Here is a 16154-nt window from a genome sequence, read left to right on the forward strand (position 1 = left end):
TGACGTCAAATCCAACGGGATGCCATCAATAAACTACACAGAATCACACTACACATCTACGCAATGATTACATTCAGGCAGACTGTAGAATACAACCTCTTTGGACAATTTATATACTTCTTGAAAACAAGCTACAAAATGTAATACCTTGGAAAATGCCGGTTAATACCCTTCATTTTCGCTAAATTGATTCATCAACTTTTAATACTTTTTAAGACCCCGCGGACACCCTCAGAAAGTTGTGTGACAGATAAACAATGCTTTCAACATTTCACTCCACTGATCAGCCCAAAGGACGTGAGAAATCTGACTAATGAGCGTGGCCTTTAGATCCTGACACAATTAAAGTGCATCCACAACAAGAAGCAAGGTGATAAAACCTGGGTCAGCCTTCTTTCTCACGCCCTTCTGGACAAGTGTTCAGAACCGCTTTGAGTCATTACTCACCAAAAAGAAAACAACCAGACCAACATTTCTTATCGTACGATCCCATTTATTTGTAGTGCAAAAGTAGAACAGACAGGACTACGGATCTTCTTCTTCTCAGACCCCCGTGTGAAGTATGCTTTAATCTACGAGACCTTTATAGGATTCAAACAAAACACACACACAACCTAAAACCCTTCAAATGCGCAGCAAAGGATAGTGACGTAACACTATAAATATGAACTCAAACAGCAGTAGAAACACATCAAAACACAGCAGGATCTATGGGTCTACGTAGTCCATCGCACACACACTCACAGGGATGTAGAAGTCAAACAGTAGCTCTGATCTGGGACTAAAATGACTACATGAGGTGAAAACGGGAAAATTAAACAGTAGTAAATAAAGTGTTGGTATTAAAACCTTATCCGACTTCCTGTCAACACACATTTAAAAGATTTCCAGCGTATTGGTGAAGACATTTCCTTCCAGTTTATAGTGTCAAAGAGGTCTAGCAGCGGTAAACAGCCATTAGCCGAGTCATTATTATTATTATTAGTGTTTTTATCATAATGGACTCCAGTGTATTCCAGTAAGAAACTAGACTTGATTGGCAATTAAAGCCTTCCTAAAGTGCATTAAAAGGTCCAAACCCTCAAAAAACCCTGTTTCAATCTTTGGGAAGACGGGAAGCGAATAAAAAAAAAATAATATACATGTAGAAATCATTAGTATGTCAAATATATGATACTTTAAAATGTTCAGTCTCCACCATAGAGGGAGGTTTGTTTTCTTCGAGGCACTAAACAACGTCACTCTATATGAAAGTGCTTCGGTGTATCTGTATGCACATTTTTAACCAATTCTTATAATGAGTTTTAGAGAGAAAATAGTTCCAAAAGGGGTTAAAAAAAAAAGACTAAAGCCATTAACACAACTTTTTCGAGCATCTTCAAATTAAAACAAATCCAAACGCATGATCAAGACGACAAAATAAAAGCATTGAGGGAAAACCACTCGGATGTACCAGTCTGTGTGGCTTTAAGTCTTTTTGAGCACTCATTATAGTAAATGTAAAAGCCCCTAATAACTCCTCTCTAGTCTAACATTCTTCAACTGTAACCTTAACAAAAATAGTTCACATTTCATTCTGTTCTAGAGCGTAAAAGACCAACCATAAAGAAACAGGATGGAGTCCACGAGGCTACAGAGGAAATAAAAGTCACCTTAGAAGGTGATTCAGCCTCTTTTCAGGACTTTAAAACTCCATTTTATTCTGCTTTTAGGAGTTTATTCTGTGTCCTCCAGGGCTCCACAGAGAAATGAATCATCGTCGTACCATTGACAGCCAGCAGGGGGCAGCAGCAGCAGGGTTGAAATTCCTCTCTGAGGGGCAGAGGAAATTAAGGCAAAGTTGCAGGGAGTTCAGGTGCTTCTCCTGGTTCCTCTCAGAGTCTCTTTTATCTGGGGTGGTGTCGGATGAGGCCTCTCTTGGCGTTGGTGGACTGTCTCTGTTGGGCGAGGAAAGACATCGCCTGCTTAGACGGACCGAGACGCTCCCCGGAGACTTTCTGATGCAACGCCATGCCCTGAGGAAGAAGAAGGGGAGAAAAAAATCATGTACATTTGAAATGTATAAGGAATGGGGGTAACAAATATAAAAGAATAAGAACTCACATTTGGTTAACGCAAGGTACTTAGGTTATTATTTATCATGCTCATGTTGAGGTTCACATTAGTATTTAGTCAGACGTTTGAGATATTCAGGACCTTCTTTTGTGGATAAACCTATGTCTTATTGGGTGGAGAGAAGTCTTTAAAGAGTCCTCTCCTGCTGATGTTCAGGTGTATATCAGTATGTAGTGTCTCTACTTTAAAGAGTCCTCTCCTGCAGATGTTCAGGTGTATATCAATATGTAGTGTCTCTACTTTAAAGAGTCCTCTCCTGCTGATGTTCAGGTGTATATCAGTATGTAGTGTCTCTACTTTAAAGAGTCCTCTCCTGCTGATGTTCAGGTGTATATCAGTATGTAGTGTCTCTACTTTAAAGAGTCCTCTCCTGCATGTTCAGGTGTATATCAATATGTAGTGTCTCTACTTTAAAGAGTCCTCTCCTGCTGATGTTCAGGTGTATATCAGTATGTAGTGTCTCTACTTTAAAGAGTCCTCTCCTGCTGATGTTCAGGTGTATATCAGTGTGTAGTGTCTCTCCTTTAAAGAGTCCTCTCCAGCTGATGTTCAGGTGTATATCAGTATGTAGTGTCTCTACTTTAAAGAGTCCTCTCCTGCTGATGTTCAGGTGTATATCAGTATGTAGTGTATCTACTTTAAAGAGTCCTCTCCTGCTGATGTTCAGGTGTATATCAGTATGTAGTGTCTCTACTTTAAAGAGTCCTCTCCTGCTGATACTCTCTTAAACTCACCATGTTGTACCAGGCGGTGATGATGAGTTTCTCCTCCTGGTCGTGTCGGACTCGGCTCTTCTCGTAGTCGTGCTGCAACACATCAGCGTTCATTAGTCATTAGATTTTTATAAAAGCAGCTTCACAGGGTTCATCGTTTATCTCTTGATGTCAGAGACTTCGTACCTCGAGGTGTTGGAGCTTCTTCTCTTTCTCCGTCAGCTGGTTCTTCAGAGCCTGAATCTCCGGAGCCCCGGGGCCCGGCTGCTGCTTCGGGTCCAGGGTTTTGATCACCTGAGAAACAGTTACTTTATCACTTTATAGAGATGGCAAAAGTACACACATCCTTTACTCGAGTAGAAGTACAGATACTTGTGTTTAAAAATACTCTGGTGAAAGTAGAAGTACTGACTAAATTTCTTTACTCAAGTAAAAGTAAAGAGGGCTTTGAAATGTACTTCAGTAAAAAGTACCCATAACTAGCAGCTGTTTTAAAGAGTACCTGACCTCCCTTTATATTAATAGAACAATAATGTCATTGTTAGCTAATGAATGTTTCCATGCAATGACAAATGACAAATAATAATGATCACGCCACCAAACACACATTCAAACTAAAGGAACCAGCCTGTTTGGAAATGTAAGAAGTAGAAAGTACAGGTATTTGTGTTCAACATGTAAGAAGTAGAAAGTACAGGTATTTGAGTTCAACATGTAAGAAGTAGAAAGAACAGGTATTTGTGTTCAAAATGTAAGAAGTAGAAAGTACAGGTATTTGAGTTCAACATGTAAGAAGTAGAAAGAACAGGTATTTGTGTTCAAAATGTAAGAAGTAGAAAGTACAGGTATTTGAGTTCAACATGTAAGAAGTAGAAAGAACAGGTATTTGTGTTCAAAATGTAAGAAGTAGAAAGTACAGGTATTTGTGTTCAAAATGTAAGAAGTAGAAAGTACAGGTATTTGTGTTCAACATGTAAGAATTAGAAAGTACAGGTATTTGTGTTCAAAATGTAAGAATTAGAAAGTACAGGTATTTGTGTTCAAAATGTAAGAATTAGAAAGTACAGGTATTTGTGTTCAAAATGTAAGAAGTAGAAAGTACAGGTATTTGTGTTCAACATGTAAGAAGTAGAAAGTACAGGTATTTGTGTTCAAAATGTAAGAAGTAGAAAGTACAGGTATTTGTGTTCAACATGTAAGAAGTAGAAAGTACAGGTATTTGTGTTCAACATGTAAGAAGTAGAAAGTACAGGTATTTGTGTTCAACATGTAAGAAGTAGAAAGTACAGGTATTTGTGTTCAAAATGTAAGAATTAGAAAGTACAGGTATTTGTGTTCAAAATGTAAGAAGTAGAAAGTACAGGTATTTGGGTTCAAAATGTAAGAAGTCAAAGTAAAAAGTCGTCAGAAAAATAAGTAGTGGAGTAAAGTACTGATACCAGAGAAATGTACTTGATTACAGTAACAAAGTATTTGTACTCCACTACTAACAAAGTAAGATGGACCAGTCTTAGTTTTGTTAAAGCGTTTTAGTCTTCAGCCACGCTTTAGTCTGTCTTTTTTCTACCGTCGATGTCGAGAGTTACTGAAGTGTTTGTTCAAACTGTAAATTATATTATGTGTAAATGTTGAGTTTCACTGACCGTCCTCGCCTTCTCCACGTATCGTTTGTACCGCTCCTCCATCTGCTTCATGTCCGCGTCCTTCTTCTTCAGACTCTCCTGGAGCTCATCGATCTTCTTCAACACTGAGAGGGAGGACAAATAAACATCTGAATATCATCTCAAAGAGGCAGCCATTACAGAATACAAGAGCGTGAGGTGACATTATTAAGAATCTACTCGCATCCCCCTCAGTGTACACATCTGTATATTCCTTCTACTGTTGTGTCGTCTTTGTCATTTTCTTTATTTTGGGGATTTCTTTACATTTTCTTTCACGTCATTTATTTATTATTTTATTGCATGTGTGGAGAATGTGTTCCGTGTTTGGGATAAATGAAAAAAGGGGGTACATATTGGTATCATGCTTCTTCTCGATTGTGTTAAACTACTCACTCTTGCCGTCCACTTTGGGCTCCAGATCGTCGATGACCTCTCTCTTCTTTTGCAGATCAGAGTGAGCTTCATGGAGCTTCTCTCTGAAACAGATACACATCAGGAGAGAGTTCACTTTAGTTTGGGACAACATGGATACATATTAGCCGCTTTCACACCAAGTACTTTGCCGTACTTAGTTCCCAGTACTTATTCCCCCCGAACTCTTTAGACCCTGGAACTATCTAGTAAATCGCGTTCTCACCGGAATAAATTCCCAGAGGGCCGAGCGATTACACAAATTAAGCCGCTGACGTCACTTCTTCTTCTGCTTTGGGTTTACTGGCAGGCCGCAAACAACTTCACGGCGTATACTGCCACCCGAAGTCCCCGGCCGGAAGTCCCCGGAGTTGGGGACTGGCTTCAGTAGAAGCTGCTGGGACTCCCAGCAGCTTCTACTGAAGCCTTCTGAGTAAATCGCCAGAACGCCGACACCTCCTCATCTCCACCGCTCCCATGTTTTCTTTTGTGTTGCCATAAGTTATTCTCTCTCTCCGTTGGTGCACTGGGCTAATGCTAATAATGCTAATAATGCTAAGGCCAGCAAATACAATGGCGGCTTCACAAAACTTTTCAGAGTTTTACGGGGCGTGGTTTGCCCAGCCAATCAGAAATTGGAACCTTTTCCTCCCCAGGAAAGTACCACCTCTCTAGCAGGCACTAAAAAGGGGGGAAAAGGTTCCCGAAAAAAAGTTCTAGTTCCAGATCTTTTTGGTGAGAACGCAAAATCCCAGGAACTATCGGAACTATTCCTGGGAAAAGTACTCCAGTGTGAAAGCGCCTATTGACCTTTAATTTGGTCGAGTGCTTATTTTTAAGCATCTTTGAGCACTGGGAAAAGCACTATATACAGATTACATAATATTATTGATAAATAATGTAAGGTCTTTAGACTAGGACTTATGTTTCTTATAAATAACTAGTGATTCTATAATTTAGGGTGCATTTCACATCAACAAAACAGTACAAAGAAAGTGTTCTTTCTCAATAGAACAATCAGTGGTTCAAGTTAGTATATTCCTCAGTGTAACATATCCACTGGTTGCAAAGCTTAAACATTTTTTTATTTTATTTGATATAAATGTAATAACTGTTACTACAGTTATTACAGTACTGGGTAACTCAGTTGACAGGTAACCTAGTTGACAATTTCCCTATTTTGACCCATCATTTCAATGGTAGGCCTTGCTTGGATGACCACATGTCATTTTCTTGAACAGGTTAACATCACATTTGAACATATAATTGAATTAAAATCATTAAACAATTGTAAACCATAACAATGTACGTAACATTGTTGACGGTCAATGAATATACTCATTGACAATGTGCGATTATACATAAAATATTGTAAAAAATTAGAGGACAATCACCACAGTGTGTTCAAAATGTCTGCCAAAGAGGAACATGGCATCATGTGATGCTGGTGACATGGTATTGGGACAAACCATTTTTGAGTTAAATGGGGGAGTTCTGTTAGTAACATAGTTGACAGAACTTTTGCGGACATTCATATATTAAGATATTTAAATTATTTAAAGGAGGAAATCAATTAAAAAGATGTTATTATTTTTTAGTATTTAGACTTTTGAAATAAATGAATACTTTTTTTTTTATTTACTTTAATGGTTTTTATTCATTATTTTGAATCCAAGACACCCTCAACTGAAAAACGGACATAGCAAAAACTGACAATTTAAGAACATCATGACACATTTCAAGGTAAATAAAGCATAGGATGCACATAATGTTTGTGTGATATTATAACATGCTTTCCAATAATAGGCAAAATATGATATTTTTGAAGAAAATAGTTGGAATAATTATAATGGACATCAATGGACATGGAATGTACCCTAAATTGTAGAATCACTCATTTATTGCCCTTCAAATCGTGTTTTATTGTCAGAGTTTATCAACTTTTTTTTTTTATCTTCACGGTTACTGTATATTTTCTACTTTTTAAATCCAAAGTCTAAACGTGAGGTTTAGATTATTTCCCTGTCTCAATCAAAATGGAACTGCATGAAATAAAACGGCACATTTGTCTTGTAGTAAATAGAAAGGGATCACTGTGAACGTGACGTATGATAGTACACGTTGAAGATCCAATGGGGATACTGAATGGCGGTTCCGATTGATCTCAATCAATAAGGCATGACGCAGATCCAACGTTGCGTTGCTCTGATTGGCTGTAGGTCTATTCAAATTGCATTCGGAGGCATTTTGATCTGACCGCGGCCGCGCTGATATTATAACGCCAGAGAATTTCCACACCTTTAGTGTATAAAACTCCCCCACTACTTAGACTATTCCTTGCACCCCTCTTATAGCATAAGCCCGAATGGTCTCAACCATATTGCATCAGTAACGTGCACTTGTTGTTACAGCAGGATCAGTTTGTGTGTTGTGGACACGACCCGTATATTTTCGCAATCCGTGTTCTCAACATTTTGCATTTTGCTTATTTAATTTAATTTGCTTACTTTAAAATCATTTTTCATGGTGGGGCTAAGCCATTTCTTGGTATGGCTGTAGCCTACCCCAGCCATACCCTGGCGCCGCCACTGATTACCCAAGAAGGCGGGGTAGTACTGTTAGTATTTCCGGTTCATGAAGCTCTTTCTGTTACCTTTTTTTTGTATGAAAAAGTGCTATAAAGTTTATATGTGTCGACCACAGGAAGCCAAGCAAGCTAATGCTAATGTGAGTGCTAATGGGGATGCTAATGCGAGTGCTAATTAAAGAACATCTGGATGAAACAGCGGGGTACTTACAGATGCTCCTCCAGCTTTTTCTTCAGTAAGGACGACTTCAAAAGGAGAAGAGAAAACATATTAAACTCAAACTAAAAACACAATGCTTTCTAATTAAAACACAAACACAGTAAAAGCTGGTAGAGAGTTGAATCATGGGCCGGGTGTTGGAGGGCCGTACTTACGATGGCCTGATTTTGGCGGGAGATCGGAGGAGGCGACGCAGAGAGACAGAGAGGGAAGTTAGAATCAATCACCACGGCACACATGGGTTAAATACATCCCACACAACATGAACCACACACTGCAACTAAAACATGCCATGCATCCAGAGCTGGAACTACAGTATTTTAATCATCAGTTCATCCATTTTTTTAGATCCCTTGTTGAATATTTTGGTCTAAAAAAAAGGCAGAAAATAGTGAAAAATGTCACAGTTTCTCCAAGTCCAAGGTGATGTCTTTAAGTGGCTTGTTTCCCAAAGAAAACCCCCCAAAATATTCAGTTAAATATGAAAAGAAACTAAGAAAATCAGCTGATTATTGGCTAAAGAAAAGCAGTTATTTATGAAGAATTACTTCAGCAATTAATCAATTATAAAAGAAAACATTATTTTCTTGTTGAAGAAATATTTGATTAGTTGATTTATCACAAGATTCATTCAAAAAAATAGATGTTACCAATTATTTAGAGATTTTAAGATGCAAAGTCTCACATATCTTTGCATTTTAAGACTTTTAAAAGCTTTAGACTGACATTTTATTACAAATGAAGACCTTATTTTAGATTATTTTAATACATTTCTGTCTTTTTCAAACTTGTTAAGTTTCTGCAGGATCTCTTGGTTGCAGCTGTGCATGCATCTGGTCAATCAGTTACACATTGTCAAGTGTTATGTCAATATTCTGGACATCAGAAAAGAGAGGAGAAAGGAGATGAGAATCTGTCTCCACTCACGTCCTCAGTTTTGCCGTCCTGATCGTGCAGAGCTTTCTGAAGCTCCTCGATCTGAGAACGCAGCTCTGAGATCTGCTGCTGGTCCAACCTGAGAGACAAACACCAGGGAGAGGAGACGTTAGGGACAGAAAGAACATGTTTAAAGGGGACCTATCATGCAAAATGCACTTTTGTACGTCTTGTATACATGAATATGTGTCCCCGGTGTTCCAGAGAACTCACCAAGTGTCAGAAAACACAACCCTCTCTATTTTCCTCCATACCCAAATCTTTAAAAAAGGGGCTGCAACGGATCTGATAAAAACTGATCCAGATTTGAACACTGTCCTGACGTCAGGACGGTGGCGCTACGGCTATTGGGCCAACTCCACCAATCAGGAGGAGACAGCCACGGCCATTGCCGTTCGAAAGCGCTGGAGACGCTGTAGTACATATGCCAGGCCAGTAGATGGTGCTGTTCTCACAGAATCTGCCCTTGCAAAAACAGAGCTAACATTTTTCAAATTGAGCGAAATGAGGCATGGCTAAAATGCATGATCTGTTTGGTATTTTGAAAAAAGTATAAATATGCCTTATATAGGTATGGTCCTACACTATATTATTCAAATATAGCATGATAGGTCCACTTTAAAGTAAACAAAAAGGACGAGGGTTAGTGTGGACATAGCAAAGAAAAGGGAGGAAGATGGAAGTTGATGCTGTGGGTGGAAAGATGTATGCAAAGTATCGGGTTTCATTTTAGTTTCTTTACCGAGTGAATGAGGGTTCAAATACCTTATGTACAATATTTCAACTTAATTCTCATTTCTACAATAGAGATGAGATGAGTACAATTAAAGAACAATATCTAATTGAAATTACTTTGACAGCTATTGTGATATGACTCACGATATTGGAGGGGTTTATCAATTAGTCATCATTATTGAAGGATGTATTAAACAAAGTCTGTCATCCATATTGTGATTTTATTGTTTTTCTTAGTCTTCTTGTTTTTAAGTAACGTTTCCGTGTGTACTCCCTTATTTGACCAGTTTTGCAATATATACATGTTTTTTAATTTTATAGTTATACAGGCAATTCTTCTTGTAAACTTCTGACTATAAACGATTTGTCGTGCAGTTGGTCATGTGATTTTCAAAGAGGGAGTTTGTTAATTCAGGAACATGAGAATATACAAAATATATATACATATGCAAAGTATCATGTGGGTCTCTGTACATTTTCCCCCCTCCACAACTCTACTGGGTGGTGATGATCAGGCTTCCCACACCCTGGTGTTGCAAAGGACACACACACACACACACACACACACACACACACGCATCCCACCCACATGTCCACATGCCCACACAAACACACAGTCGTGGACAATCTGGCTTTCTGCAGTCCCGCCCACACACACAGTCCAGAGGGTGAGTTGACATTTAGGCAGATCTCACTCCCACCAGCAGCCAACAAGCAGCTTAATGAACACACACTGTGGTGTTGATGAACACACACACACACACACACTGCGGCGCCTCGCAGGGGAAAGATCACTCAACACAACGAGAACTAGCACTGCATGTCCACAACACACCATGCTTGTGTACAATGAGGGTTGTGGAGGAACAGCTAGGACATTTGATTTAAAAAACTAAAACTGATAACGTTATGACCCAGCAATAGCATTTAGGTCTTGTTTTCTAAGAGTTCCTATTCAACATTAGCCACCTTTAGCTTAGCGGTGGTGACGTGAAGTCATGTGACCGTGCTGTAGTTCCTTTATAAGCCAACATTAGCCACCTTTAGCTTAGCGGTGGTGACGTGAAGTCATGTGACCGTGCTGTAGTTCCTTTATAGCCCAACATTAGCCTCCTTTAGCTTAGCGGTGGTGACGTGAAGTCATGTGACCGTGCTGTAGTTCCTTTATAGCCCAACATTAGCCACCTTTAGCTTAGCGGTGGTGACGTGAAGTCATGTGACCGTGCTGTAGTTCCTTTATAGCCCAACATTAGCCACCTTTAGCTTAGCGGTGGTGACGTGAAGTCATGTGACCGTGCTGTAGTTCCTTTATAGCCCAACATTAGCCACCTTTAGCTTAGCGGTGGTGACGTGAAGTCATGTGACCGTGCTGTAGTTCCTTTATAACCCAACATTAGCCACCTTTAGCTTAGCGGTGGTGACGTGAAGTCATGTGACCGTGCTGTAGTTCCTTTATAGCCCAACATTAGCCACCTTTAGCTTAGCGGTGGTGACGTGAAGTCATGTGACCGTGCTGTAGTTCCTTTATAGCCCAACATTAGCCACCGTTAGCTTAGCGGTGGTGACGTGAAGTCATGTGACCATGCTGTAGTTCCTTTATAGCCCAACATTAGCCACCTTTAGCTTAGCGGTGGTGACGTGAAGTCATGTGACCGTGCTGTAGTTCCTTTATAACCCAACATTAGCCACCTTTAGCTTAGCGGTGGTGACGTGAAGTCATGTGACCATGCTGTAGTTCCTTTATAGCCCAACATTAGCCACCTTTAGCTTAGCGGTGGTGACGTGAAGTCATGTGACCGTGCTGTAGTTCCTTTATAGCCTATCGTTAGCTTTTAACTCCTGGATGTTTTGCTCTTGTCAGTGTTGTTGAGTCAAGTTGGTAACAGACATTTTAGCAACATTGCCAGAAAACGGTCAGACATGTTGACCGGCACCAGAAACGTAGTCACGTAGTCACACACTCACATTCTCTCTCTCTCTCTCTCCCTCTACCTGTTCTGAGTCTCCAGGGCGTTCTTGCTGCGCTGAGCCTCCTCCAGCTCGGCCTGAACCTCCACCACTCTCTGCCGGTACGTCTCCTCCTGAACACACAGCATCTTGTTCTCGCTCTGCAGACGCACCACCGTCTCCCTGGAAGAACAGAAGAAGAACAAGGAGAAGAGAGGGGGTCAATGAAAGGGGGGAGAAAGAAAGTGGAGGATAGATGAAATGGGAATGTTGAGCATTTTTCCGACAACGCCCCGGCCAAATATACATGACATCTGTTGCTAAAGCACTGTTGAAGATAAATATAGGGCTGCTGATATCATGCATGAAGTTCCTCTGATACCAAATCTCTGTTACAGGTTTTAAAAAGCAACATCTACATTTCATTTAAATACTGTTATTCTATTTTAATTTATCCTGTTGTCACACATTTAGCTTCCGACATTTATATCGATTTTTATTTTATTGACTCTTTTTAATGCACAATTATGTAGTGTATGTGGTCGCTACAGCACACATGAACCCCCCCCCTCACCACACACACTAAGGCTTAGACACACACACACACAGCATGACAGACATACTTGAGCTCAGTGGGCAGGATCTCAGCTGCGAGGTTTCCCACGGTGACGTCGTTGTCACGCAGTCCTCCTGCAGAGAGAGAGATTAAATGTCAGCGGGTAATTCAATTAAGATAATTAAACAGCAGATTTAGACTTCACATACTGCTCCAAAGCTTTTACCTATATACTGTTCATGTATATAGAACAATTTGTACCTTTTAATTACATTTTAATTTAATTATAGATAGAGCAACTGTCACAAAACCCAATTTCAGATTCATTAAAGGTCACCTATCATGCTATTTGTAGGCAATAGCATGGGTCTCAGATATATAAAAATATATAAAAAAACATGTCTATGAAGTGTTTTGCTCAAAATACCAAACAGATCACCCATTCTAGCCATGCCTCATATCCCTCTATTTCACTTCCTGTTTCAAAAGTGCTGATTTGGGGTATAAAGCTTTAAAAAAATAAAAAAGTCGGGGTCTGAGCTCATGCGGGACCCGGCAGCTACTGTCTAAACTAAATACTGCCGTGATGAAACGCCATATCATGGATTATCAAGGATTATTTCTGAAACAGTATGAAGCTCAAAGGCTTTCTCTCTTGCCGGTTATACCACAAGGTGAGTTCCTTTTTATTTCCTGCTTCTTCACACACATGCTCTCCAGTACAGGTTAGCTCTGAGTGTTAGCGATGCTAATGTAAACACCGACCATATTACGTCCAAAACAGTCGGGCATTGTTTCTGATGGCAACGTTTCTGATAGGGCCGTGGGTCCACATTTCAGATATTACGTCATATCGGACGCAAATCTGGATCAGCTCCGTTGTAGCCCCGTTTTTAGAGATTTGGGTACGGAGGAAAAGAGAGAGGGTTTTATTTTCTGACGCTGCGTGAGTTCCCCGACACACCGGGGACACATCTTTATGTATAAAAGACATAAAAAAGTGCATTTTGCATGATAGGTCCCCTTTAAGTATTATGATTCAGAAAATAAAAAAAATAAAACCTCGACTAAAACCCAATTAACCGCCTCGCATCCAAGTGAAATGATAACTCACCTGATCCACTGAGACCTCTCTGCTGGACCTGAGCACACCTCAGCTCATCGTTCGTCTCCCGCAGTGTGTCTCTCTCCGAGATCAGACGCTGAGGAGGAACAAAAACACACATTTCAACTTCAATTCTCAATAAATATGATGAGGAAATTGCTATACATAAGGAACTACAGACCAAATCAATTATTTGGTGTATATGTACTCATAACAAGTTGAATATTAAAGCTATGCATGAATAAAATGCCATATGGAAGACATAGCAATTGATTAATGTCAATTTTAGATTTAAACTCAATAGCAGTAATTGGGGGAAATCTAATTTACATAAAACCCCATGGTTTTTCTTTATTGAGACTCACACTAGCTACAAAGTTAATGTACACTTCATTTGAGCGCGGTACGTATTTATGAACTACTCCCACGAGTTACTGAGGACATTAATCACTCCTGTCAGATTGCAGAAGGTGCGACAGGACGTGGGAGTTCACTGAAGAATAGAGATCTGCCCGGCAACAATTCCTCACATGAAAAGGTTTTTACTGACATTATTTCAGAAACATCTTCATAAAACAGTGCTAACTTACAAATGCTAACTTGTATCTGGATTTTAGGACTCATTCCTGCACCAAAATGTCTCGTTTGAATTTACTGAGGAGTGAAGGCTTTCTCACAAGCTCAGTTTGTCGTAGAACAAAATCGTTAACATTTGTCCAGCTTGCGTTAACCACAGACATCATTTCAGGCATCTCACCAAAACCCATTGGCTTCGAGACGGCAAAGCTGCTAAGATGCTGATTCATTTCCAGGTTTGAGGACTCATTCCTGCACCCCTCTACAGATCTTTGACTCACTTCTTTCTCCTTCAGCAGTGCGTCATACTTGTCGTGGAGGTTTTTGTACTCAAACTGCCACTTCTCCGCTTTCATGGCCTCTGCAGAGTGCTTGGTGTGAAGCTCGTGGGCCTGAAAGTCACAGAGCATAGTGTCGTTCATATAATCATTTCAAATTATATCTTATACTCCGATTGCCTTTTACTTGTTTAAATAGTATCCTATATGTGTTTAACAGAGACATATGTTTAGGATTGACCTTTCAGGAAGGGCAAAAGGTGGATTTGCAAATGGCTAAAAGGTAGGGTATGTAAGAATGGAGAAACCAGCTCGAGTGCGCTAGAATTGGAAAATACACAACCGGAAAAAATCTGCCACTTCCTTACAGAGCCCCTCCTCCAACACACACGAACGCGCACATGACCAATGAGGGCACGAGATAAGTTTGTGCACGAGATGGAAGGCTGACAGGCAGGTAGGCCATCCAGTTATTTTAGCCGGGCCGGCTCAGATGATTGGTCGTGCTTTTTACAGTACTACGGCTTCCACAGATGAGATTTTTGTATGTATTTATTGTCAAAGCATTTAATGTATTCATTGCTAACAACAAGTGTTTCTGAAGTGAATTACCTACCCTACCTTTAAAGAACTGGTGTGGTTTAATGGTGGGGATGTTTAGATAATGCCTAAGAGAATTGATGGGTGGGACCAGTTGGATATTCTCTCTACTATATAGTGTGACTGTAAGCCGTGTTCTGGATGCAAAGCCATTTTATCCTTGAGGATGAAGTTGCTCTCCTCTCCGCTCTCCCCCCCCTCTTCCCCCGTCCCTCACCTGTCTCTTGTAGGAGTCCAGCTGGTTTCGGACAGCATTGGCTCTCCTCAGCTCCTCCTCCAGCTCACAGGTGCGCTGCATGTAGACGGTGTTCCTCTCCTCCAGGAGGCGCACCTGTCTGCGCAGATCGCCCAGGTCCTCCAGCTTCCTCTTGTACGTTTCCACCAGAGACTCCAGCTGGTTCACCCGGTCCGACGAGTGCCTGAGGGGAGAGGTGGGGGGGGGGGAGAGAGGGAGAGAAAGGGGGAGAGAGAGAGAGAAAGGGTTAGAGAGAGAGAGAAGGTAGGGAGAGAGAGAGAGAGAGAGAGGGGGGAGAGAGAGAGAGAGAGAGGGGGGAGAGAGAGAGAGAGAGAGAGAGAGAGAGAGGGGGGGGAGAGAGAGAGAGGGGGAGAGGAGAGAGAGAGAGAGAGGACAGAATGAGAAATCATTTATTCGGCGCACAGCGGGGGATTTTTGAATCTTATTTTCCACGTATAATACTATGACTTTTTTCATTTTTTAAAGACTTAATTATGCCTTTTTTAAATTATTTTGTATTAACCTTAGAAGCCAGACATAACATCCGTCAGGTTTATTGTAGATCGCATTAGAAAAAGCAATTTCTTATAGTATAAATAAAGTAGCGGCCTATGTTGACTGCCATTTGGATGAATAAAGTATAAATCCTGAATATAATGAAAACAAATATATCCATGCTATTGGTATACATCAGGGGTGTCCACACTTTATTCACCGAGGGCCACATACAGATAAATATACGAAGCGCTTGTCCACTCACGAGAGGTATACTGCCTCATAAGTTCAGTATTAAGTTATCAAAATCAATCAAATGTAGGTACATGATGCTTGTGAGTGTTGGCAGCTCATCCCTCAGATTGATTATAATAAAGGAGAAATAGGAAAGGTGTATTTCAAGCTTGTTATGTAAATAAGTTATTGGGCTTTTTTCTTATCAACTTAGATTTATGTTAGACCACTTTAATAGACTGAATTTATTTGAAAAGTGGTCTAACATAAGACAAGCACAAGTTTCATTTGTGGGCCGTATTACACTTTTTGAATTCGCTGAGGGCCGATTCAAAATGGTCCGTGGGCCATAGTTTGGACACCCCTGGTATACATTTTCCATAAAAGAAAACCAATGTTCTTAAAACTTAATAAATACATCGTGTTGGCTCAGCCATTTCAGTGCCGGCACTAAATACGGCAAAGTACTTGGTGTGAACGCGCCTATTATATGTTTTTTTATACAGATTCACTATACCATGAATTCTGACTGATATTTCTCGACACCATTAATGACTTTTACATAGAAAAGAAGGAAAAAAACGGGAACATGTATTTTGTTACAGCAAAGGGACACTGCAGATAATAGGCAAAAATAATATTAGTAAACTAAGATAATAAATAACGAAACAAACCCACGTTAATAGAATAAAAATAACTACACATGATCAAAAATAAGTAACAGCCTTATGAAAGTAAAGTTGAATT

General features: G+C 40.1%; 1 protein-coding gene across 2 annotated transcripts in view; it reads right to left on the reverse strand.

Annotated features, from left to right (window-relative positions):
• Positions 1-471: 471 nt before the first annotated feature.
• Positions 472-16154, reverse strand: part of LOC117479915 (protein Hook homolog 2-like) — a 30067-nt gene continuing 14384 nt past the window's right edge. The window contains exons 11-23 of one of the 2 annotated variants that reach the window (XM_034127027.1): positions 14661-14862; positions 13847-13957; positions 12999-13086; positions 11952-12018; positions 11374-11511; positions 8638-8725; positions 7866-7871; positions 7702-7736; positions 4886-4968; positions 4472-4575; positions 3015-3122; positions 2850-2921; positions 472-2015 (exon numbers count right to left, since the gene is read on the reverse strand). In XM_034127027.1, the coding sequence (XP_033982918.1) occupies positions 1887-2015; positions 2850-2921; positions 3015-3122; positions 4472-4575; positions 4886-4968; positions 7702-7736; positions 7866-7871; positions 8638-8725; positions 11374-11511; positions 11952-12018; positions 12999-13086; positions 13847-13957; positions 14661-14862 (1231 nt within the window). In that variant the 3' untranslated portion in view covers positions 472-1886. The remainder of the gene's footprint in view (positions 2016-2849; positions 2922-3014; positions 3123-4471; positions 4576-4885; positions 4969-7701; positions 7737-7865; positions 7872-8637; positions 8726-11373; positions 11512-11951; positions 12019-12998; positions 13087-13846; positions 13958-14660; positions 14863-16154) is intronic. The other variant, XM_034127028.1, reaches the window with a different exon arrangement.

Source organism: Trematomus bernacchii, unplaced genomic scaffold, assembly GCF_902827165.1.
Source record: "Trematomus bernacchii unplaced genomic scaffold, fTreBer1.1, whole genome shotgun sequence".
In the NCBI taxonomy this organism is placed as follows: domain Eukaryota; kingdom Metazoa; phylum Chordata; class Actinopteri; order Perciformes; family Nototheniidae; genus Trematomus; species Trematomus bernacchii.